Source organism: Canis aureus, chromosome 14 (genome assembly GCF_053574225.1).
Source record: "Canis aureus isolate CA01 chromosome 14, VMU_Caureus_v.1.0, whole genome shotgun sequence".
Taxonomy (NCBI): Eukaryota; Metazoa; Chordata; class Mammalia; order Carnivora; family Canidae; genus Canis; species Canis aureus.
Window position 1 is genome coordinate 25,829,866 of NC_135624.1, and position 24,097 is coordinate 25,853,962.

The 24,097-nt window shown below is 43.6% G+C and overlaps 1 protein-coding gene across 14 annotated transcripts in view; it reads right to left on the reverse strand.

The window, feature by feature from the left end:
• The window catches only part of MTSS1 (MTSS I-BAR domain containing 1), a 161,695-nt gene that overhangs the window by 123,732 nt on the left and 13,866 nt on the right, over positions 1-24,097 (reverse strand). For all 14 annotated transcript variants that reach the window (XM_077847154.1, XM_077847147.1, XM_077847159.1 and 11 more), the window contains exons 2-3: positions 15,212-15,273; positions 11,296-11,369 (exon numbers count right to left, since the gene is read on the reverse strand). In XM_077847154.1, coding sequence (XP_077703280.1) covers positions 11,296-11,369; positions 15,212-15,273 — 136 coding nt within the window. The remainder of the gene's footprint in view (positions 1-11,295; positions 11,370-15,211; positions 15,274-24,097) is intronic.

The following is a 24,097-nucleotide window of genomic DNA, read 5'->3' on the forward strand; positions in this document are numbered from 1 at the left end:
TCCCCTGTGAGCCCCTTCAGAGCTGAGTGGCCTTGGGTAAGTGACTTTGCCCCATAAAAATGAAAAGGTTGAACCAGACATTAGGTGGTCTATAAGAAAAACCCTGTACCATCTTAAAAATGAAAGATCAGATTGCTAGGTTAAAAAACAAAACAAAACAAAACAAAAAAACTCCAGGTGATTCTCACTTTAGGCCACAGATAGGTTTCTAAAAGTAGTGTACTGGGACACCTGGGTGGCTCAGCGGTTTGGCACCTGCCTTCAGGCCAGGGCGTGATCCCGGGGTCCTGGGATCAAGTCCCGCGTCGGGTTCCCTGCATGGAGCCTGCTTCTCCCTCTGCCTGTGTCTCTGCCTCTCTCTCTCTCTGTGTCTCTCATGAATAAATAAAAATCGTAAAAAAAAAGAAAATGTTAGTTTTCATATCTCGTGCCAAGTTTTACACTGGGGCTTTATCAGAGGGAACGGAGAAGAGGCAGCTTACAATCAGGAAGAATGAACTCATGGTAGAAAAATACTAGTTTTGACAACTTCAAGTGTCTTCAAGTTTTCACATTCCAAATGGTTATTTTTATCTGAGGTGGGCAGACCAGACCAAGTTCACAAGTCAATGGCAAAAGATCTTTCATAAGAAAGCACTGTTAAAAAAACAAAAACAAAAAAACAAAAAAAAAAACCTTGCCTCATCTGTATGAACTAAAATAACTGCATCGTCCCATGAATGCTAATCCATATTTTGCTAAAGTAACAACACATCTGTGTACAGCAGAGGATGGGCGGGAGGGGGGTTAGGGGGGAGTATTATTACGCCAAAACAAACACAAAGGCAAAGAATTGGGATGGAGAAGAGGGAGGGAGAAGGAGGAGAATCCTCCGGGCTGGTGCACAAAATGCAGACAGCCCAGCAAGCTGGAAGGATGGAAATGCTGAAAATGCTGAACAAACCACTTCATTATGTAAACTGCCTAACGACACAAATAACGACGCTGCACACATCAACCCAGTCACCCATAAAAACACACATCCTCTCCATGCCTGGACCTTCCTCCCCACTGTCACCACCACTGCCACTGTGTCATTCACCGGCATTTATTAAGGCTGCTGAGTTTAGAGAGAAAACAGCACACATCACATTCAAGAATCATCTGGGAAAATATACTGGGGCAAAACAAGGTGATGCCACTGAAACTAAGAACAGATGCTTCTCTTGGGTTAGAGGGAGGACAAGCCTTAGCAGGACCCATGGGCTTCAGTGTAGGATTCGGACATCCCCAGCTTTCCCTGTTACAGGTTTGGGGATCCTGGTGACACCCTGCTCTGGACACCCAGGATATGCTTACACTCAAGTGGGATTTACAGTAGTGCCTTTCAGGCCAATGTGCAACAACCGCTGTTTCAAGAGTCATTTCAGGAAGAGGGTGAAAAGCCAAACATGGCACAGGCAGGACACTGGTTAACCATGATGAAGCATCCCGTCTCTGGCAACTGTTGCTATCCAACCAAAGATCAAGAAGAAAAGGCCACTTGTAGAACAGGCATCTGTCCTGTCAAGACTCAGTCTTCTTCTTTTTTTTTTTTTTTTTAATTTTATTTATTCATGAGAGACACAGAGGGAGGCAGAGACACAGGCAGAGGGAGAAGCAGGCTCCATGCCAGGAGCCCAATGTGGGACTTGATCCCAGGACCCCGGGATCACACTCTGAGCCAAAGGCAGACACTGAGCCACCCAGGTGCCCCAGGCATCAGTCTTATAACATCAAGATAAGATCAGTGGGATCAGAAAGGAGCAGTTTCACTGTATCACCAGTAATGCTCGGTTCACGATCCCAAATCTCAGAGTATACAAATTTGGCCATCAAAATACCTTCATGTATTGGCACCCACCTCCAAACTCCTCCAACCAAAAAAATGGGGGAAAAAAAGATTTATTTTTTAAGATTTATAAAATAAAGATACTTAATAAACATATGAATTTCTTTGTTTCTGTCCCTTACCTACAGTGTGATTTGAAAAAATAAATAAATTTATTAAAATACATATGCTTTCCTACTATGGTGGATTCAATACCAAGTCTGAATTTCATATAAAGCAAACCAAAAAATAATCACTTTTAAAAAATGGAAACTGGTAAGACAAACTTCACATTCATAGGGCCATTTTTATTTTACCTTTTTAAAGGTTTATTTGAGAGAGAGAGAGAGATCACATGCACGTGAGCAGGGTGGGGGACAGAGGGAGAGAATCAAGCAGACTCCCCTCAGGCTTCCACGCCAGGACCCTGAGATTATGCCCTAAACTCAAACCAAGAGTCAGAAGCTAAAGCGACTGAGCCACCCAGGTGTGCCCTGAGGGCCTTTACTATTTTTTACCTTTTTTTTTTAAGATTTATTTATTTATTTATTTATTTATTTGAGAGAGAGAGAGAGAGAGAGAACAAGAGCATGAAGAGGAGCAAAGGGAGAGCGAAAGAGAATCTTTAAGCAGACTTCACAATGAACACAGACCGACATGGAGCTCAATCCCAGGACCCTGAGACCATGCTCTGAGCCAAAATGAAAGAGTCAGACACTTAAAGGACTGAGCCACCCAGGCACCCCCTCATAGGGTCATTGTTAACAAGTTGTTCTAATTCCAAGCAGAATGTATATGAGTAAATGTATAGTGGTAATGAGTTAAAATGATTCAAGGCCTGTCAGAGTGAAAAAGCATCAAGATAGTGAAATCGACAAGCAGGATATGCATTTCTGAACACACTTAGAAAGGCACTGTATTTTTTTATGTCATCCCTTTGCAGGTCAAAGACAACTCCAAAATCTCCATAGGAGGTGGAGAATTTATATCCTGAAGCTGTTTGCATGATAGGCACACACTTTTGAGCTAGGTTAAATATCACCATAAATAGCAACAACTTACAAATTTTTTATTTGGACTTCATGTGAGATTGAGACTATGATGATAGATATTAAATACAAAAATAGATGTATATGTACTCCTACGCAGATACCCATTTAAGTATGGAGTGGCTTGAAAAGTTGATGGAAGTTCCTGAAGCTACCATCCCAGATCCTGGTACCACCACCACAGTCCTCAGCAATGCAGTTAGTTATATACATAATTTAAGTTAATTCAAATTTTTAAAAATCAGAAATTCAGTGCCTCAGTTATGCTAGCCACATTTCAAGTGCTCAATAACCCCATGGGGCAAGTAACTACCATACTGGGCAGTGAAAACACAGAACATTTCCAGCATCTCACAGAACAGCCTGGCCCAAAAGCTCCACACAGGGCCAGGACCCCATGGCATACACAGCACCTGTCCAGTCCTGGCACTGGGCCTGCAACTAAAGACAAAACAAACAAAAGAAATGGGAGAGAAAAGGTGACTTTGTCTTTGCCCAGCCAATTTCCCACTTCAACCAAATACAAATGTTCTTACTCCCCACACCCACCAACATCAGACCAGTGAAGACTTTTCAAAATGTTAACCATGAGTGGGGCAAAATTTGCTTAGGGCTTCCTCGGTATAATCATATGAATCAAAATCAAGAAGTTCAAAACTCTGGAAACAAAAAGCAATGGAAAGTTTCTAGGTCATCTTCCATCCAGCACACCTAGGCTCAGGTTTAAAAATATGAGAGAATACAGCTGATGGTCCATCCACCCTCTCTGCAAGCTATGAAGCGTTTGACTTTACAAAAATTTTTAATACATCAGCAACTGTTTCCTGGGCACTGAAGATGTGCCAGGCTCTGGAAAATCAGAGCTAAGGTGCCCCTCTTCTGTCTCTATACAGGCTCTCAGCAAAATTAAACCTCTCCAGGCTCCAGAAGATGCTTTATGCTAGACTCTTTTTTCTCCTGTTATCTGTAAACCCTCAGAATAAGATCATCAGAAAAATTAATATGCAATCCTTGAACTTTTCAAAACAAGCTAAGCTCTTAAAGAAAAATCACAACTGAGCTTGTTTCCCAAATACTTTTTAAGTTCTCTCTTTTCCTAGAGGCAATAAAATCTCAAAGACAGTAACCAAAAATAACAGTTCATGATCTACCACCTTATCTAGAGATCAGCAGATTACAATTTTAGACCTTTTTATTTCAAATCAGTGAATGGATCTGTCGATATTCCTTTAGGGTCGTATTCAAAGAATATTCAGTTTCCAGACCTGTGAGAAGGGTTTTATGATTTTTTTTAAATAATTAATCCCCCCATCCCCTCGACCCCCAACCCCACCGCCACCCTCCACCTCCCTCCACCTCGTGTGTGGCTAAGTAGCTTCCTAGGTAGAAATCATAAGGCTCTCATATGGAAAGAGTCTCATTTAAATACCAAAGTCAATCCAGAAGTTAAGGGCCAGTGAAATCTCAAATTGCCTAGTTAAAATAAAACTCAGAGGCAAACAAAACCAGTTTGGCTGCCTCTTGGAAACAGCAGCCCAGCACCTCCTCCCTGAGGAGGTTCCCTCTGTTCCCTGGGCCCAGCCCTCCACCCACCACCTGCCCCTTCCTGTGGCTGCATCATGGGACTGCCAGGGCCTCTTCAGCTACATCATAGAGGAGTCACATATTCCACGCCAGGCTGGACCTCAGGGAGGGGGCAGCTAAAATCTGAATTCTGTTAACCGACCAAGATTCCATCCCACCAGCTTCGTGCCCCCAAAAAGGACAGCCTTCCTCACTCAGGTCCACCAAGGGCCACGCAAGAGTGCTAACAGTTGTCCACGTTCAGTCATTCGTTCATCAAACATTGTCTGCACCCTGCCAAATGCCAGACACTGAGCATCTAGGTGCCTGGGATCCTCCAAGAGGAGCAGGCTGCAGGCCTGTCCTAGAGGGGTGTGCATTCTAGTAGGAGGCCAGTGACAACACGGTGAGCCACATACACACTGGCAGAAGCATGCACTGCAGAGCCCTGAGGCCTGAAGTCTCCCTCTACCTTGGGACCAGAAGTGTCATGGGTGATGTGACTGTTAACCTGGCTCTGGGAAAACAAGCAGCAAATCCTTGAGCATCTAAAGGAGGCGGACAAGGGGTGGAGTGAGGAGGACATTCCAGATCTGGAATGCACATGTGCAAGAAGACAGGGATCAAAGGCTTTATGGGTTTCAGGGAGCCATGAGCATTTCTTTGTGGGTGGAACTGCCAGCCACTGGCAGAGATGCCACTGGACAGGTGGCTCATGGCAAGAGGCACAAACCTCACCAAGGGAGTAAAATCTCCTGAGGAACTTTAAAAAAAATCTTAGATTCCCAGGTCCCACCCACACCCATCTGATTCCATAGATATAAGGGAGGGCCCTGAAATCTGGGCCCTGAAACCAACTTCTTGGGCACCTGGGTGGCTTAGTTGGTTAGGCATCCGACTCTTGGTTTTGGCTTAGGTCATGATCTCAGGGTTGTGGGATCAAGCCCCATGTTGGGCTCTAAGCTCAGCATGGAGTCTGCTTGAGATTCTCTCTCCCTTCTTCTCTCCCCATCTCTATAAAAAAAAAACCAAGACAAAACAAAAAACCAACTTCCTGAGTGATTATGATCCATACAGCAAGATCTGAAGATCGCGGCATTTAACAAAATGTATACTAAAAATAGGTAACATATACTAAAAACACATAACTATTTGCAAGAACCATGACTGCTTTATCCATTGTAAGCCACGAAGACTTTCTTCACCAATGCACAGAACCTCGGCAATCCAGGCTCGCTGAATGAAGAGCACCTCTGGTCCTTTGAACCTTCATGGCAGTCCTAAAAGTTCTAGCTTCCAACTGCTCTCCTCAAGCACACACTGCAGGTCTGAGCAGGGCCTTTATTTTTCTCTTCTAACCCTCTCTCTCTCATTATCCTATCCTTAACATTGCTTCCTCCACTTCGTCTCCAAGGCAAAAATTGGAAACTCTAAAGATAACCTAGGGGAGAGAATTTGGATGTCCAACTTCATTCATATTTTATGGACTTAATAGGGCCAAATGAGATTTTTCAAATCATAGAATATTAGAGCCGAGAAAGGTTACTCGTGATCATCTAGGACTCTATGTCCTGGGAAAACCCCTTTTAGAGTCGGGGAAATTAAAGCCCAGAAAAGTGAAATATATAGTAGTTCCCCTGCCCCCATCCGTGGTTTTGCTTTGTGCAGTGTCAGTTAGCCACAGCCAACTGTGGTCTGGAAGCAGCTGATCCTCCTTCTGACAAACTGTCAGGAGGTCCAACAGAACCTAATGCTATGGCATAGTGCCTGCATCATTCCCCTCACTTCATCTCATCACATAGGCATTTTATCATCTCACATCATCACAAGAAGTAGGGGATATGAAAATATTTTGAGAGACAGAAAGACCACATTCACATAATTTTTATTACAGCATATTATGATTGTTCTAATAAAATTTAGTAGTTTTTGTTGTTAATCTCCTACTGAGCCTAACTTATAAATTAAAATATCTCATAGGTACATACATATAGGAAAAAACAGTATATATAGGGTTCAGGACAATTCCTAGTTTCAGACATCCACTGAGGGTCTTGGAACATATCCCCTGTGGATAAGGGGTTGGGGATGGGGGTTGGCTATTGCAATTTACTCAGGCCTGCAGAGTTGGCAAAGCCAGAAGACAAACCCAGGCATCACAGCTCCCAATCTAAGTTACTCTAAGGTGCTACATAGATTATTCTAATGGGGGGCACCTGTATTAAAAGGCTCAGTGGTTGAGCATTTGCCTTTAGCTCAGGTTGTGATCCCAGGGTCCTGGGATCAAGTCCTGCATTGGGCTCCCCTCAGGGAGCCTGATTCTCCCTCTGCCTAGGTTTCTGCCTCTCATGAATAAATAAATAAAATCTTAAAAAAAAAAAAAGATTTTTTTTAATGCATTCAGGATTGAGTAACTTTAAAAACAAATATAAGCTTTTACTAAATCCAGGAGCTCCTTACATAAGGAATCATAATTTAATGGTTAAAATCTAGGCTCTGGGCCAGACTCCTTTTATCACTCACTGGCCATGTAACCAAGGTTTAGGTAAGTTCTCTTCAACCTGATTTCATCACCTAAAATGGAGATCACAAGAACGTATCTCACATTGTGAGAACAGACACATCATACATGATGCTCTTAGAACAGAGCCCACCCTGTATTACTATTCAATAAAGGTTAGCTATTATGATTTCCAGTATTGAAACCAGGCCCATTTTTTCAAGTGATAATACAAAGGCTTCTGGACATTAATGATGATCTAGTCAGCTAGGGATCCATTTCCTTTCTTCATAAAATCCTAAAGTCCTCACTCTGGGTTTGGTGTATCATTATCTAAACAGCCCTGAGATGGTTTTTCAAAGCTATAAAGAAATTACACAGGCACACCGAGGCAGCCAGAAATGAAAGTCACACAGCATTATGCTCTTCAAAGGCCCTTGCTGACACAAGCAAACAATGCAGTGGTGTGAAAGGCCAGTGCTGACTAAGGCAGGGGGTTCTCCTTCAGCTTAGTATTCCTAGCTTTCAGTGAAACAGGGAGCAGGGTCCAGTGTGCAAGGGCATGCTCACAGGTGCAGGAATGTTAGTCCCCAAGATGGTACCTCTGCTGTCCAGAGCTGAGAAAGCCCTCCACCCCAACTCTTAGTCTTTTTCTTTTTTTTTTTTTTTAAAGTAACTCAGACAATTGCATACCAGTCAGTCCAAACATTTCACAACTCCAATGACAGGCCATCTGCTGGTCCATTATGGAAACGAAGAAGATGGGGACCTGCTCCACAAAGTCTGGCATTCCATGCCTAGCAAGTGCCTAATTCTTTGTAGCCAGTAACATGGGAAAAGGTGTACTTTCATGCTAACTACAAATTGTATGTTCATTCCAGAGTACACAATCAACAAAATATGAAGCTGTACAATGGTGCTAATAAACTCTCAAATTCCATTATGGCTTAATTATTTATTAATCTAAATACAACAATACAATACTATAATGTGTGCATAATAATAGCAACTTATATGCACTTGTATAATGAACAAAATAGAGTTCTAACATATTTCCACATCCTATTTAACAAGTTATATAATGACTCCATTAATTTTGCTCTTAGTGAGTAGCTTTAAAAGTTTTTCCTAAATAAACTGTATTACTAGCTAGTGCAAAATATTAGCTAGAAAGGACAAAGGAATTTCAGAGCTTTAGGAGACAATATGGAATGCTAATATTTTGGAAACCAGAGACATACTAACTTGAGATTCTGGATGCCTGCCCAAAAGAGATGTACTTAAATTCCCCTCTATCACTTCAAGCAAGAAGAACTCAAAAAATACATCCAAAAGCTCTAAGCAAAAAAATAATAATAAAAATGTTTTTAGAAAAGGACTTTTGTAGAGGGTAGATATCAAACTGCAAACCACAGAATCACAGCCTATAATGACCATAAGTCCAAATGTATTTGCCACTGACCAAAACAGTATGAAAAGTATGAAGCATTTTCTACAGATCGTTTCCGTAGAGATGCACACACTATTAAAAACAGATTACACACAGATCTCCCAAAGGATGTATAACATGGGCATTAATTGCCATGTGGCTTATAACAGCAAATAAATAAGGAGGTATCCTAAATTTCCATCAACAGCAGAGTGATATTAATTGTGCTGTGTCCAGATAATGAAATTCCATTTGGGCGCTAGAATGAGGCAGATCCACAGGTATGGATGTAGAAAGATAATTACAACATACCATGAAGTAAAAGCATGGGAATGTGCTCCATACAGGCTACCTTCAGATCATCTAGATGTACTTTACTCCATGTATCATTCTACACATTGTTCTGCAACTACCTTTTTTCCCCCCAGACATGTTTATATAGGCAAATAAATAAAACAAAACAAACAAAAAAACCCCAGTCTATGAACGACACTCAATCTAATCTCTGCAAGGGGTACTGGGAGGGTACATTTTACTTTATAGACTTTGTTAAAGGAATTTTTTAAACAAAAAGCACATGGTCTAAGTTTTTCAATTTTTAAGTTAAAAATAACTTCATAAAAATCACTTCTGATGCTTGTTAACCATATGAGAAGTACCTTCATGTTTCCCCCTTATCTCCATAAAATATACCTTCTATCAGCCATACCCTTTTGAGGTCATTTGAGAGTTCTTACACTCAAGACAAAGTTCTTTTCCCCCAGCGCATATGGATTATAGAGATGGCAAGATGTAAAGTTATTCTGGCATCGCTAAAAATGACCTGAAATCAAGTGGTTTAAAAATACATCAAAGCGAGGGTCTGTTCACCGTGACATTATTTGTCTTTTGTCAAATACTTCACCTCCAAGCTGCGACTCTACCTCCATCACCACCACAGAGAAGCTATTCTGGTTTCTTTTCCCACAGACGATTGCTCTGTTTTTCCTCCCTGCAACCACAAGACCTGCAGGCTCTCTGGTTTCCCATAGAGAGCTAACTCCGGAGAACAGCCTCTGCAGAAACCTCAGTTCCTGCTGTTGGCAATTATGGGAACTCGGGGGATATTGCTCTATTCCATCCTTTAGGATCCAATCAGTAATTAAATATGAAAATATTAAAACTTATTAAGAATCAAAGGGTCTCAAAAATGCAATGCCAACTATCTCAGTTCTTTCAGATAGTAGAGCAAATCTTTTCAGGAAGACACATTCTGATGGCTTCCTAGAAAGACATCAAAAATGACGGACAAGTCCAGTTCCAGAGACTGAAATAGAATATTCTAAAATAGACTCAAAAACACTAATAGTGACGATCACTGGCTTAAACATTACAGAATATTGCTTCTCGACCTTTTGGCCAAGATCATGTGAAACATTACAGAATCTTTAGAATGTGCAAGCAGGAAGGGTAAAATGGACACCTGTCAACTATGTAATGATTTTTTAAGTGAATAAGAAAATATATGAATTAAGACCCATATCAAGCTGACCAGCCAGATCAAATTCTTCCAACCAGTGCTCTGGTATCTCCATCACATTCTCTGAGGGAACATCGTGTGCCCATGTTGGAAATAAGGGGAAATATTACCTCCCCTGGGAGAACCTCGATTCCCTGAGCTGAGCTAATTGCTCACTTTTCTATATTCCCCCAGCACGCTGTTCTATGACTATTACCATACCAAACATATTACTTCTATCTCAAAATTCTCTATTCACACATTCCATTTTCCCCCTCCCCCTGACTCAAATGCAAGTCCCTCCAGGACAAGGAGAATAAATAATATATTGTTTTTTGTGGTCCCATAATAATATCTAAAATAATAGCAGTTCTCAAGTTTCTTGAATGAATAAGTGTCCTCACTGCAAATTCATTGGAATATTGAAGCACCAATGGTAAAGGGGTGCCAAATGAAACCCACTGGAGGGATCTATCATGTGTTTCAGAGAAGTTAAAAAATAAACCCTTGTGTGACTTAGAGCAAACTCCCTAAACTTACCCCTGACACCCACGTTTTCCAATGTTACCAAGATAATGAACAGACAGTATACAAAGCAAACAGAAAAATAAGGCAAAAAAAAAAAAAAAGAAAAAAAGGAGAGAGGCAAGAGAGCTTCTCTGCCTGGTAATGAAAAGGAAAGCAACCCCCGTTGGACAAACGAAGTCTCTACGATGGGGTAAAGTCTTTCTGACAGTGGTGGTGGATAAAGGAGCTTCATTTTCTTCTTTATATCTCTCACATATTTTATTATAGTCATTGAAACTATTAAAAATTGCAAAGATTTCCCTTTGTTCATTGACTTAATACACATACTTTTAAAATACCTGCTATGTCCTAGGCACTATTTTGGGGGAGGAGTTCCAAGATGAATAAGTCATAGTCATAGCCTCAAGGTGTTTGCAGTCAAACGTGGGAGACACACAGATCCAATAAAACAGGACATGACTTACACAAGGGTTCTTTGCAGAAAAATGGTCTGTCCAATCATTCTCACTGCTTCCCTCACCATAAGGCAGTAAGGAAAGCCTTGGGAAAACCAGTGTGAGGAAGTCAAAAACAAACTGCAACCGAACACACAGTTCAAGGCTCTGCAACCTGCATGTCATTAAAAGCGATCTACATAACACATCAAGGCACCTCCTGCACAAACTGTGGTTCCTTTTCTCTATTTTTCATTCTTCTTCTCACATGCTTCGTTATCTGGAGAACTATCTGCAACTTCTAATATGTGGAATCCCACAGAGTTTTCTAGGAAGTTAAAACCATGAGTCAGCTCAGCTCTGACCCATCGTGAAGTCACCCAAGGGGTAAGAGCCCACAGGCTGGATCTGGTTGGCACTAGAAGCCATCCCTCCATCTGCTTACCACGTGTGTTGGTCGCCATGTCGGCCACTTTCTGAAAGGCATCCAAGAAGGCAGCTGCTGCTACTACTGTGGTCCTAAAATGTAAACATAACAGAAGCATGAGGAATCTCTCATACAAATTCATTACAGCTAAAGGGTTAACACCTTTGCAGGGAACTGAATGTGACCTTCTAGGAGAAATGACTCAAATGAACATGGACGAGGACTGGCTTTGAATGAAGGCCCACTTGTTTTCTCAGGAAGCATTCCTCCTCCTATTAGCGCATTCTCCCAAAAATAACCAGAGCATTGGGTGCTGGGCGGTAAATGTTGGCAATTCTTCCCATCCCGTTCCACCTGAGATCGTAACATAATTACCAGGCCAAATTTCACAAAGGAGGAAAGACAGGTGTTTCTAACCTCAAAGAAAAACATCATTAAAAACTATAAATGGTACAGGTGAAATTAATTTTAGAGTAGGCAAATAGCATCTATACGTGGACTGGGAGATGGGATCTTGGAGAGAGAGCCTCTGCTTCAAATAATTCATTTTAGGGATGAAAAAACTGAGACAAGTTCAGAGTGACTTTCAAGATCACCAGTTCGTCTCAGAACTGGAACAGGTAGCCCAGCAGGATGCATGGTCCTGTGCTCATCCTGCCTCAAGACAAGCTCTGAGCTGTGTGACTTTTCCCCCTAAATCCTACTTATAATGAAACAAAGACACTATTTTTTCAACCTTAGAAGGCTGTCTCAACTGCATCTTCTGAATTCCTCAAAGCTGAGATTGAGAAGTCACTACACTCATCTGCTGTCCTAGAAATTATTTTGAGTTCTTCACGTCCTCTTGAGCACTCTGTGGTCTACCGGTTCCTAGTGCTGTGATCCCCAGATGTCATCCAATGAAGAGTAAGCTCCGCTCCATTCAAGGGCCATGGAGAGCTAGAACATACCAGCCAGCCCCAAGACTCACCACACGGACTTCACAATCCAACATGGCGCATAAAGCTCATCACCAAATGTTTCATATATAAATCTAGTCTTTACTCTGCATTCTTAAGAATGTAAAGCTGTTGAAGGCAGAACATGAGAATAAGGACTAGAAAAAAAGGAGTTTAAGATGGAATTGAAGAAATGACCCTATATCTTAGCAGCAGTAGCTCTGACACAGAAGGTTCTGGAAGGAGCTGGAAGTGATCCCCCTCCCCCCTCAAAAAAACCTTCAGCAACAGTCCCTTAGTGCCAAACTGCAGAATGAGGCCTGATATTTTCCAGTAGAGCAAGAAAATATTCTGCTCGAATTAAAAAAAAAAAAAAATGACATACAGAACAAAACCAAGCGAAAAAAAAAAAAACCCTTTGAAGCATATTTTTTAAAGAGCTGACATCAAATGCAAACCCTGGAAAAAGTTAGCTTTATCAAACATCCTGGGATTTATAAATAGCTCATTCTGATTTACAATTAATATCTGACACAATGGCTTGATTTATTCTAGTTCAAGTCACTGCCAATCATCCCAATTTAATGAGCCAGCTGTAGAGGTGCCTTGCGTACTACATGGTCACCAGGGCTCCCCTGAAAATGAGGATGGTGGTCAAGTGTGAGGAATCAGGTACTTTTAAATACTACCTTCCCATGAGTACAATTTCATTGTCTGCTGTTGTCATGAGACACTTAGTTCTCTGATGGGACAGAGCCAACATGCAAGTACCGGCAGCAGAGAGTGATTCATGTATATACTCCAACCTTATTCATCTCTTCTACAGTCTTCTTATCCTTTCTTTACTACAGAAAACTAAACCATGAGCATGAGGCTCTCAGTTGGGTACTACTAGTTTGACAAAATAAATGGTCCCTGTCCTCAGGAGGCCTAAATGTTGTCAAAGAATATAAAATGTTCTTTGTACCAATGAGGATAAGATCGCTTTAGGTTTGGGCTCCTAGATAGCTCAATCAGTTAAGTGGCCGACTCTTGATTTGGGCTCAGATCATGATGATCTGAGGGTCCTGGGATCTAGCCCCATGCAGACTCTGCGCTCAGCAGGGAATCTGCTTCAGGATTCTCTCCCCCTTTGCCCCTCTCCCACTCTCTAAAATAAATCTTTTGAAAAAAAAAAAAAAAAAAGGATTGCTTTAAGTTTTATTGTAACTGATTAGGCTGCAATAAACATTTAGTTACTTTAAGTTTTGGCTTCCTCTTTGGTAAAAGGGGAAGAGAGGATCTTCTCCTTGGTCAACCCTAAAAGGCTGCCAGTCAATTAAATGAGGCCAGATAAGAAACAAGGCAGGGTGGTGGAAGAGGGATACTTAAATGTTTTTCTGGTTTATTCTAGGAGGGACCTCCTACAGGAGGGAGACTAACTGTTGGAAATAAATCAGAATAGTAGCAGAAATGGAAGGGTAGGTGTAGTTCGATAACATGAGGCTAGTGAAGGCCTCCCCAGGGGTTTGCAGACAAGAGTTTGGAGCTGGCCCAGCAGATATCCTTTACGAGTTTTTGGGTTTTTTTTTTCTTTTGTCTGTACAAGTTCCTCTGCACCAAAATGGTAAAGGATTTGACAAGCAGAGAAGGGATCATATGCCCAAGTCGACTGTCCATCTGGAAGACCACTCTTGGCTTGAGAAATCCTAGGTTCACAGGATAGAATTCCCAGGACCCACAAAGCCACCAGGATGGAAGAGGAAAGATCCTTCCTTCTAGAGTTCTCTCCTGATCTACAGAGGTGCCATGGAATGTCCAGTCTTACGGCTAAAGTCCTGGGCAGTAACCCCTGACATCCATGGGCAAAGGATCCAGAGCATCATGTTGTCCATGTGGCTTTGTATCCTAGAAAACATCTACCTGCTTTGTCCTCTGGAAAACCACCACCATACATCCAAACCAACTGATGTCATCCCCTATATGCCATGAACAGGAATCATGAAAATTAATTGCTTTTTAAAATGTCCCATCCCTCATGGAGCACCCACTAAGTGAGTAGCCCTTCTCCCCACTGACTGAAAAGCACATAGCTGTCACAAGAAGATGTTACAAATTTCCTATTTCATATCAAATGATACATGAACAAGCACAAGACAAGGCAACAATAATAGCCCCCATAGAGCAGCTCAGCCCTAGATCCTGTTCTTTTTTAAGCAGCTTTATTGAGGCATAATTTGCATACCATAAAATCCACCCTTTTTGGTTGTGTGACTCAACAATTTTTTTAGTAAACTTAGAATTCTGCAACCACTACAAGCCAATTTTAGAACATTTCCATCCCCCCAAAAAGATTCTCCTGCCCATTTGTACTCAATCTCCTTTTCCTCCCCTAGTCCCAGACAACTACTAATCTACATCTGTCTCTACAGATCTGTGTTTTCTAGACATTTCACGCACATGGAATTATACAACAGTAAGCCATAAATTCTTTATAAGGAATAGGCAGTGAGCAGAATAGACTATGCAGCCAGACTCAGATTAAAATCCCTGCTCTGCAATTTACTAGCTGTGTGAGTTTGGACGAGTTACTTAGCTCATCTGTGCCTCAGATTTTTTCATCAGTAAATTGAGGATAATAACTATACTTATCCCCTGGGGTTGTGAGCTTTAATTAACATATGCCTGGCACACACACGCACAAAAAAAAATGCCTGGCACATGGTGAGCATTACATAAATGCTGCCCATTATTACCTTACATACAATACCTCACTGGACTCTCAAAATTCCTATGGAAGAAGGCAGAGCAGATAGGAATTCGCTTTTACACATGGGAATCGGGGGTCAAGACGCAAGGCTAATAAGTGGCAATGCTCAAATTAGAACCCATTACATGCTCCTGTATCTGTAACACTTCCAAAGTTAACCTCAATCAGCAGCCTCGGTCTATCCTCTTCAATCCATTGTCTAAGGGATGTTGTCATTTTTCTGGGGATGACATGCTTCTCTACTTACCGAAGCTGGGACTGTAGCTTTCCTGCTTTGTTTATGAAATCTTCCCACACTGGATAGCTCCCCTACAACAAAACAAAGTCATCAATCAGTAAGGCATGCTGTGATAGACATCTGATTAAGACAATAACAGAACACCCAAGTCCAATTACACAGGAAACAATCTGTGTGTGCTCTCTTCCTCTGCAGTCTAGGATATGCTGCCCAGGTTATATACAAATGTACTGGCTCAGAAATAGCTTTAGGATATATTCAGGCCCTGTTATCCTGTTAATACTACAAATGCCAATTGAAACAGTTTTACCAGAATCTAACGCATACATTGATAGATCACTAGGGACCTACCATCTATTACTCAGAAATTCAAGAAGATCCACAGAACGTTTAGGGCTCTGCCCTGAACCACCTGACCATAGCCGTGGCTTTCCCCCCACTTATCCCCAAAGGGCAGGGAGGAGGGAACCAGAGTGATAGGAGCTCCTCCCCAGGATGGGTGGCTCGTGGGAAGCATTAGTAGATGATCAGAATCTCAAGATTGAGAAGTTACTTAAATGGAGCCACCCAGCTGATGGCTTGAACCCAGCATCTACCCACACCAGGACAACATGTGGTTCACCAGCACACGTCAGCTCACAGGGAACTCAACACTCTCTTCTGGCAGCCTCTACCTGCCACCGTGTCCTTCATGTCATGCAGCACTAGCTTGAACCTTCTGGGGACCCTCGTGGTGATGACCAACCCTGCTGCCATGTGGAAATCTTTTCAAAGAATGGAGGATAACCAACACATTCATCCACAGTTTTCCCTTCTCTCCCCAAGTGCAGTTCATGTTCTATCCAGGACCCTGCTGCAGCACGTCACTGCAGAGTCCTAGGGCCACCGCCCAGTAGCTCTCTACTCTTTAAAGCGTGGTACTCAGACACAAACTAAAAACTGCACGTGCAATTCCGAGTGGAACAAACCTGAGTTGGGTTTGACACCTCCCCACACATACACATTCAATTTATATTAAGATCAGTAGCTAAGCAAGACGGATTGCAAAATAAAACCATAAAAGGAGAAGCCATGGCTACAAGAGTGGAGTTTGGCACAGAATCATTTAAATATGAAGCTAAGACTAAACATCTGGGGTGGGGGTGGGGGCAATAGTTGCAGGACAGAATGTAAAGTGCTATGAACCTTGACATGGTGGACATAACATAGCCACCTCCTGAGTTTGTGGTTGAAGGAGAGGAGAGCGAAATTCTAATGAAGTTAATCATTTCCTCTTTCATTAGAGAAGCCCAATCAAAACAGTCTACAACTGAGCTAAATAAAACACAATGATTTCGTCTTCCTACCGGTTTTAATAATCTCAGTTGCTTACCCTAGGGTGCAGTTTCTCCAACCTTGCCACTACTGACATTTGGGGCCAGATGGCTCTTCTTTTTTTTGTGGGGGACTGTGGGGGGTGCATTATAGGGTGTTTGGCACCATCTCTGACCGCAGTTCACAAAACGCCAGTAACATTTCAGAGAGGTCACTGGTTGGGAATACCAAAAATGTCTCCAGGCATTGCCAGATGGGCCAGAGGAGACAAAATCATCCCCAGTTAAAGCAGCACCACCACTGTTTTAAGGGGGCCTGGGTGGCTTCAGCCCGTTAAACGTCTGACTCCTGACTTCAGCTCAGGTCAGTATCTCAGGGTGCTGGGATGGAGCCCCATGCCCTCCCCATCTCTCTACCCCTCCCCCTACTTGCATGCACTCTATCTAAAATAAATAAATAAATCTTTAAAAAAAGAAGAACCACTGCTTTAAAGGGATGCTTCAGAAACTAATTTCTTTTGGTGAAGAAACAGTCATCTAAAGTTCAGTAATTTCTTCAGTATTACTTCATTTCAGTTTCAATTTTCCTGTTAAATGAAAGCAAAATATATTTTTGTTTTACATCTTCCCATAAAAGTGTCTCCTTCTACATTTCTCTAGCTATCAAGTGTGTCTGAAAATGGCAGAGAAAGATCTGGAAAATTGTCTTACCAAAGTTAAAATGGGCTACTTTTAGAAGCTAAAATGTGGACCCATGTGTTGCTTTCTTGTTTGTATTTTCCTGTATGGTCATAGTTTCTTATTTGTGTGTGTTTTAAATAAGGGTAACGTATCATTTTTATGAAAACAACAGTGATCATATATATTTTTTAAGATCAAACTAGAGGTTCTGGCAACCAGAGCACCATGAATTTGCCAAAGCCTAAAGTCTGTTTCACAGATGCCACTAGAGCACATCCATCAGCTCTGCATTTGAGACTTGCTTGGCCCAACTGCAGGTCTCTGGATTTATTCCCCCAAGAGACAATTTGCTCCCTCGGGGTACTTAAACTGCACGGGGCGAGGGATCCCGTCTGCCCCGATCCTGGCAGAACTCCTTTGGCAGCTACACCTGAGCTATTGATGCCAATTCCCATGCACAGGTCACCATAGTGCTAAACCACATAGCCCCCAGCTCATCTTTGTGTCCCAGAGGGCTTCTTCTGCCCAAGAGTATAACTTTATTTTACCTTATGCTGAATGAACCTTTGAACCTTTATTTTACCTTATGCTGAATGAACCTAGTCAGGCTACCATTCCAGGCCCATCAAAACATTATGGGGAATTCCAATCACAACACCAAATCTATTTACCATTTTCTTATCAAATATGAACACCCCTTCTATGCCTATATCCAAGTAATTAAAGGGGTCAGGGCTGAGATCAAAGTCCTCTGGCGGCCACTGGAGATCTCTGTCCAGATAGACATCAGCATCCTTAAGAGCACAAGGTTCAACCAACCAATTACAGCTTCACCTACCCTTTTCTCTTCTCTTTCAGATCCACAAGAAAGTAGGAGAAGCTTTCTTAAAAGCTTAAAGATGTTCAGACATACTGACCACCAACTTCTAGCCAAAAGGTACCACATCTACACAAAGGAGACCATGACCGCTGGGCCTTCCTTTTCCCAGCACCAACCAAAACTCTCATGCAGGGGTTCCCAAGGAAGATCCCTGAGATGATCCAGAATATTTAGGAAAAAGGTGAGGCACATTGAGAACACGCCAGAATGGCAACAGGTCTGTGCAGCGAGCACACAGTCCTGATTTCTAGCCATGGGTGTGCCAGTCAAGTATTAGGGGAAATCACTTTACCTCTCAAGGCCTGTTCCTTATAAAGACAAATAATAAAAACAAACAATTCCACCACCATCACAGAACACTGAAAGAATATAGGGAAGGAATAAGGGACACAAGCTCGGGAATCCGGCCTTCTGGATTGAATCTAGCTCTCCGGTCTGCAATGGGACCTCAGACAATCGCTCAACCTCTACGAGGGCTAAGTCACTACAACCTCAGGGTCGGTGTGAGGAAATCACTGAGATCAGACATCCAAAGTGCTCCATGCAGTGGTGGGCACTCTGTCAAGTGTCCAAGAAACATTTGACAGGATTGATCCAAGGGTTTGCAGGCCCCTGGAATCTCACTCAGGATGCTGGCAGAGATGTTAAAGCCTCTAATTCACACTGTCCACGCAGGCTGGAATCCTGCATGCTGCATCCTAAGTACAGAACCAGCTGCATCTCGCACCAGTTAACCAGTTGGGGGTACAGTGTCAGACTAGTCTCTGTCATTCCCAAGTATACCGCAGGAGGAGTACTCAAATCGACGTGAATGTGCCTGAAATCAACTGCTCAAAGCACTTAAAAACTACTTATCTGCCCCCACCACTCGGAAGCCTCATTTCAGTCTTTGCCAAATTAGCAACAAAAGGAGGGACCCCTCTCCAGTCAAGGGGTGCAGCACACAGCGCTCCACCCACGAACACCCACTCAGCCAGAAGAAGGCTGCCAAAAGCAGCTCTCTTGATTTAATGATATTTGACAGTCTATCAAAGAGTGTCAGGCCCACCTGTTTTAGGCAATATATAATTTAATGGATTCTAAAAAAAAAAAAGAAAAATGAACTTCTAAGAACAGAAGACAAAACCTCCTTGTTGAGAATTTTTTTAAATGTGTAAATGTTATTAAAATTTAAAGGCGAGGTGATGTTGGATTGATCTAGTTTTTTTTTTTTTTAAGTTTCTTTCAAGGTTAAAAAAAAAAGTTTCTACCCACCTGAAAAATAGCTTTACTATAAAAATTCAAAAGCTTGGAGGAAGTGGAAAAGCAGAGAAAAGAACCTGAAGAGTCAAAGGTAGCCTGGGCCTATTCTAGGCTCTAAAACTGAGCCAAAGGGAATATACTCAAGTTTTGAAAGAGATCTGCAGACCAAGATGCCATATCCACTGAGAACCCTTTCAAAAAACAATTCCAACACAGTCCTTAATTTTCTGATCTGCACCGCCCACTAAGGAGTCCCAGAAAGCTCTCGCGCCAGGTCAGAACCAGTGAGGAAATCCCAAAGGAATGCATTCCTGGGGCTGTGAAAGTCTCCACATAGACACCCCTGTGGGGTTCACCCAAGAACACATAAAGGTTTCACAACTTTCCAGACAAACCAGAATCAAAGAAAAGAAGACTCCCACCAGCCACCCAGACTCTCCCAAATCCAAAGTCACAGGCAACGGGACTCTCCTCTCCCTGGAAGCCCTTGACTTTCTTTGGAGAAGAAGGGTAGGTTTTGAATCCCAGCCAATTTGTTGAAAACAGAACTCACACCACACTGGATTCTGAGAGAAAGGTCAAGTCCTCATTCCAAAAACAAGTTTGTGTAAAAACAGGTAAAGGACTCCCTTAATCAAGTTGCAAGACTGCCCCCCTTCCTACAGCAAGAGGGGTGGGGCTTCCCTGAAGACAGGCTACAGCTCACACCCCTGCAGCCCACCACGCTCCCCACACCACAGACACCGCCACTGATGGCTGTTCTCTCTTCTAACCTCCAGGGACATTCAACAATCTAAGAAACTATTCAGCCATCACCACCAGTCTAGCTCAAATGTCACCTCTTTTCAAAGCATTCTCAAATGCACCTACTTCCCTTCCATCATGCAATTCATCATCTATGAGCTTGAATCTCCCCAAATGCATTGTGAGCTCGAAAACAGAGAAATGGAGGAAGGAAGGAAAAGCATTTCTAGTAAGAGCAACAGTTCGCACAAAACAGGGAAGCAGAGGACACAAGTTGGCTCTCTCCAAGGGACACTGGGGTAGGGTAGGGCACTTACACTGGGAAGATGCAGGACATGGGGAGAATGGACACGGTGACCATGAGCAGCTTCAAGGGCAAGGTCACTGTGACCACAAGTAAGACAGCGAAAGACCAGGCAGACAGTGAGTGATATTAAATCCCAAGCCACCTGAGTGATAAGTCACATACCTAACAGCAGCCTGGTCCCTTGGGCGGGGTAGGGGCACAGGGCAGGGAGAAGATGAAGTCTTTTTCTTACTTTTTTTTTTTTTTTTTTAAAGATTTTATTTATTTATTCATGAGAGATAAAGAGAGGCAGAGACACAGACAGAGGGAGAAGCAGGCTCCCTGCGGGGAGCCCAATGTGGGACTTGATCCCAGGACCCTGGGATCATGACCTGAGCCAAAGGCAGACACGCAACCACTGAGCCACCCATAAATGACCCACCCAATCTCTGTCAATTCCCCAAGAATTTGTGGCCACTTAAGCAAATATGTGAGTTGGCTTCCCCACCCCCAACCTCAAAGTTGAGCTCTGGGAACACCCCCAGTCTCTTTCCTCTCCTCCCTCCCCTTGCACCACTTCCCCCACAGCTAGAAGGCTGGACAGGCCCCTTGCCCAGTTCAGGGCGCAGGACTCAACCAGTGGCTGTTTTGGCTTGGGGTTCTGTTTTGCTTTGTTTTGTTCTGTGTTAAACAGAGGCCCAGGATGGCATCCCACACACGGAGCAGAAGAATAAACTGTGTGTAACTCATCAGCACGGCTGGTTAACGATGCCCCATAAATAATGCAGCAACTGCATCTCCCAGCCCAGCCCGCCGTGACAGCAGGACCTCAGGGGACAGCTGAGGGAATCAGACACCCGTGCCACCACACAGGGAACACGGAGGAGCCAGGAGTCACAGGCAGAGAAGAGGTGACTTGAGAGGAGCCACAGTTAGAAAGGCTCTCACAAGGAGGAAGAATTCAGTCGAGCTGAAAATAAACCAGAGGCTGGGGGCGAGTGGGGGGCAGGCTCTAGAGAGTGGGGTTCCACCCAAAGGCTTCTGTCCGGTGCATAGGTTCCAGATGGAAACTGGCTCACCAGTGCTCATGCTGCTGAGAACTCAAGTCTTGGGCACATGACAGGCACGACGGGATGGTCACCTCCCAAGTGCTCTTACTTGACTTGAACGTCACTGTCCCCATAATGCTTAATGTCAGCCTGAAGCATCACCAGTTTCTAAACAGCTGCTTGGAGCCAGGTCCATCCATCAGCATTTCTCACACTTCCACTTCCAGGTCCACCTGGGGATCCCACCTGGGGATCTTGCAGAAATGCAGGTTCTAATTCCCTTGGTCTGAGGTGGGGCCTGGATGGTGCATGTTCAACCTAGGTGATGCTGAGGCTGATGCCACACACACACCAAGCAGCACAGCCCGGTTCATCCTCTGTCCAATGCTCACAACAACCTGACCAGGCAGGTGCCGTTGTTATTTTACAGCCAAGGGAGAAACGGGAGGACCGATTTTAGGGCTCAAGTGCTACCCTGACTCTGAGAAGGACAAGCGACAAGATGAACTGACCCAACCGTCCAGCCCAGCCCTGGGGCTGCAGGGGGCCGCTCAGCCAGCAGGTTGGGTCCTGCTTGGTCCATGAAGGAAGGTGCAAGGGCTCCCCAAACACACAGTAGCCCCCTGCCCCAATTACAACTGCAAATGCTCTGGGGGAGCAGTAATGTTGCCCTAGAAATGGTCATGATCTTCACCTGTGTGAAAAAGAAAACACAAGACACAAAACAAAGAAAAACCCTTCATGGAGAAAAAGGTCTGATAAGGAATGAGCCAGAAATGTTCCCAGCGGCTGTCAGTAGTGGTGCGATTATGGGTAACTAGATCACATCTTCAGGTTTTCTATGGATATCGGAACTGATCTGCTTCTGCCAGACTACAGAGCCAGTGTGGAGCATCTCCGTAGGCTGCTGCTGCCACCAACCCAGACACCAGGTCCCTCGGGAGGTTTGCAGGAACCTCCTCAGGGTGAGCATGAGCAGTGCAGCCCACAGCATCCCTCCTCCTCCTCTTCCAGGTCACCCCGAGGTGTGGACTTCAGGGAAATGAAAAGCAAAGTTTCCAGAAGCTTCTGATCTGAGCAGCAGTGGCCTCTGGATCCCGTGCTTCTACAAGCATGAGGCAAGCATCTGCAGCTTCTGGAAGTGGGTGTGCAGGATGGACAGGGCCCCTGACTGCCTGTCACAGCTTTGTCCCCAAAACCACCCTTCCCCACCCTATCCTGTAAGAGGAAGGGCTCCCGAGGGCCTCAGATGAAAGGCACTGGGTAAGCCCATCCATCATAAAAACCATTCCTGGGCTTTTATTCTCTGATTGGGGCTTGCCTAATCCACTAATTATCCCTGTCCATCAAGTGGATGACAGCCTTGACGATAATCAATGGTTGCTTCCTCACACGCCCACCCTCACCCACTTGCCCAAGCTCACCAGCAATAAATATGCCTATGAAAAGAAGATTTAACCACAAAAGGTGCTCCCTCCACCCAACCTCCCCTCACAAACTGCTCCATTTGAACTATAACACCCTAATTAAGTCAAGGACATCAAGGGTCTTCTTCCTCCAGGGCTATGAGGTTCTGTGGCCAGAATGCCCATTTTCTGACACATGGGTAGGTCTCCACTCAAAATAAAAGAAGAACCAAACAAATATGTCAACTGCATCTTCAAAGTATTCTTGGGTTATTTTTTTTTTTTACATGTTCTCCCAAGGGGCATTCCTTTGTCTATCCTGAGCCTTCCAATAAAAGAGCCACTGGCCACATGGACTTAAATTTAAATTACCTACAATTAAACAAAACATAAAGTTCAGATCCTCACACAAGTGCTCGAGAACCACATGTGGTGGTTCAGTGGCTGCTGAACCAGATCGTGAAGATGCGGAACACCTCTTCTGCTGCAGACGGGTCTACTGGACAGGGTCGGCCACCAGGTGCCAAAGCCACTCTGGGCACCCCTCCGTTGTTCTGCAGCCTCAACCAGGCTTCTGGTTCCATTTTTTCGCTTTTGCAAAATTGGTGTGTGTACCATGCTCTACAACTTCTATGAAAATGGAACCCCTCCCTGCTCCCCAAATTCACCCTCCCCTCGCCCAAATCCATACTACCATAGGTCCTTTATTTCAGGTGGTCACATGGGGCCATCCAGTAGGAGTCCAACTCTACTTCACGATCATCATTAAGAACCGCATCTCACATTCACGTAGCACTTCAGGGTACAAGGGGCTCCCAGGACAACCCTGCCAGGGCACTCAGCAGAACAGGAACTTAACACTTCCTTTTTCCGTGGGAAAATAAGGCACAGAAGGTGAAGTAATCTGCCTCAGGTCAGGGAAGGGTTTGCCCTCACACCTGGTTTATATCGTGAAGTGCTCCTTAGTTTGCCCAGTTCTGTTGCAAATAAGATTGTCCCATAGATTCCCCTAAAACATATTTCCTTCTCCACAACTGGACCCTTGGGAACTCAGTATCTAACCACCTCATACAGGGCTGGCTGCTCTCACCCAGGTGCAAGTGACAGATGTTTGGGTGCATGTAAGGTCCCCCCCCAGTAATAACTGCAGATCTACCCCCTCTAATCTTTGTCCATGTGGAATCCAAAGCTTCAGTTCCATTTGCTTATTATTGTGTATAAATGTCCACAGGAGATAATGAACAGAATATGTGGCGATCGGCACACCCTATAAAAATGTTAGGATTGGGGATCC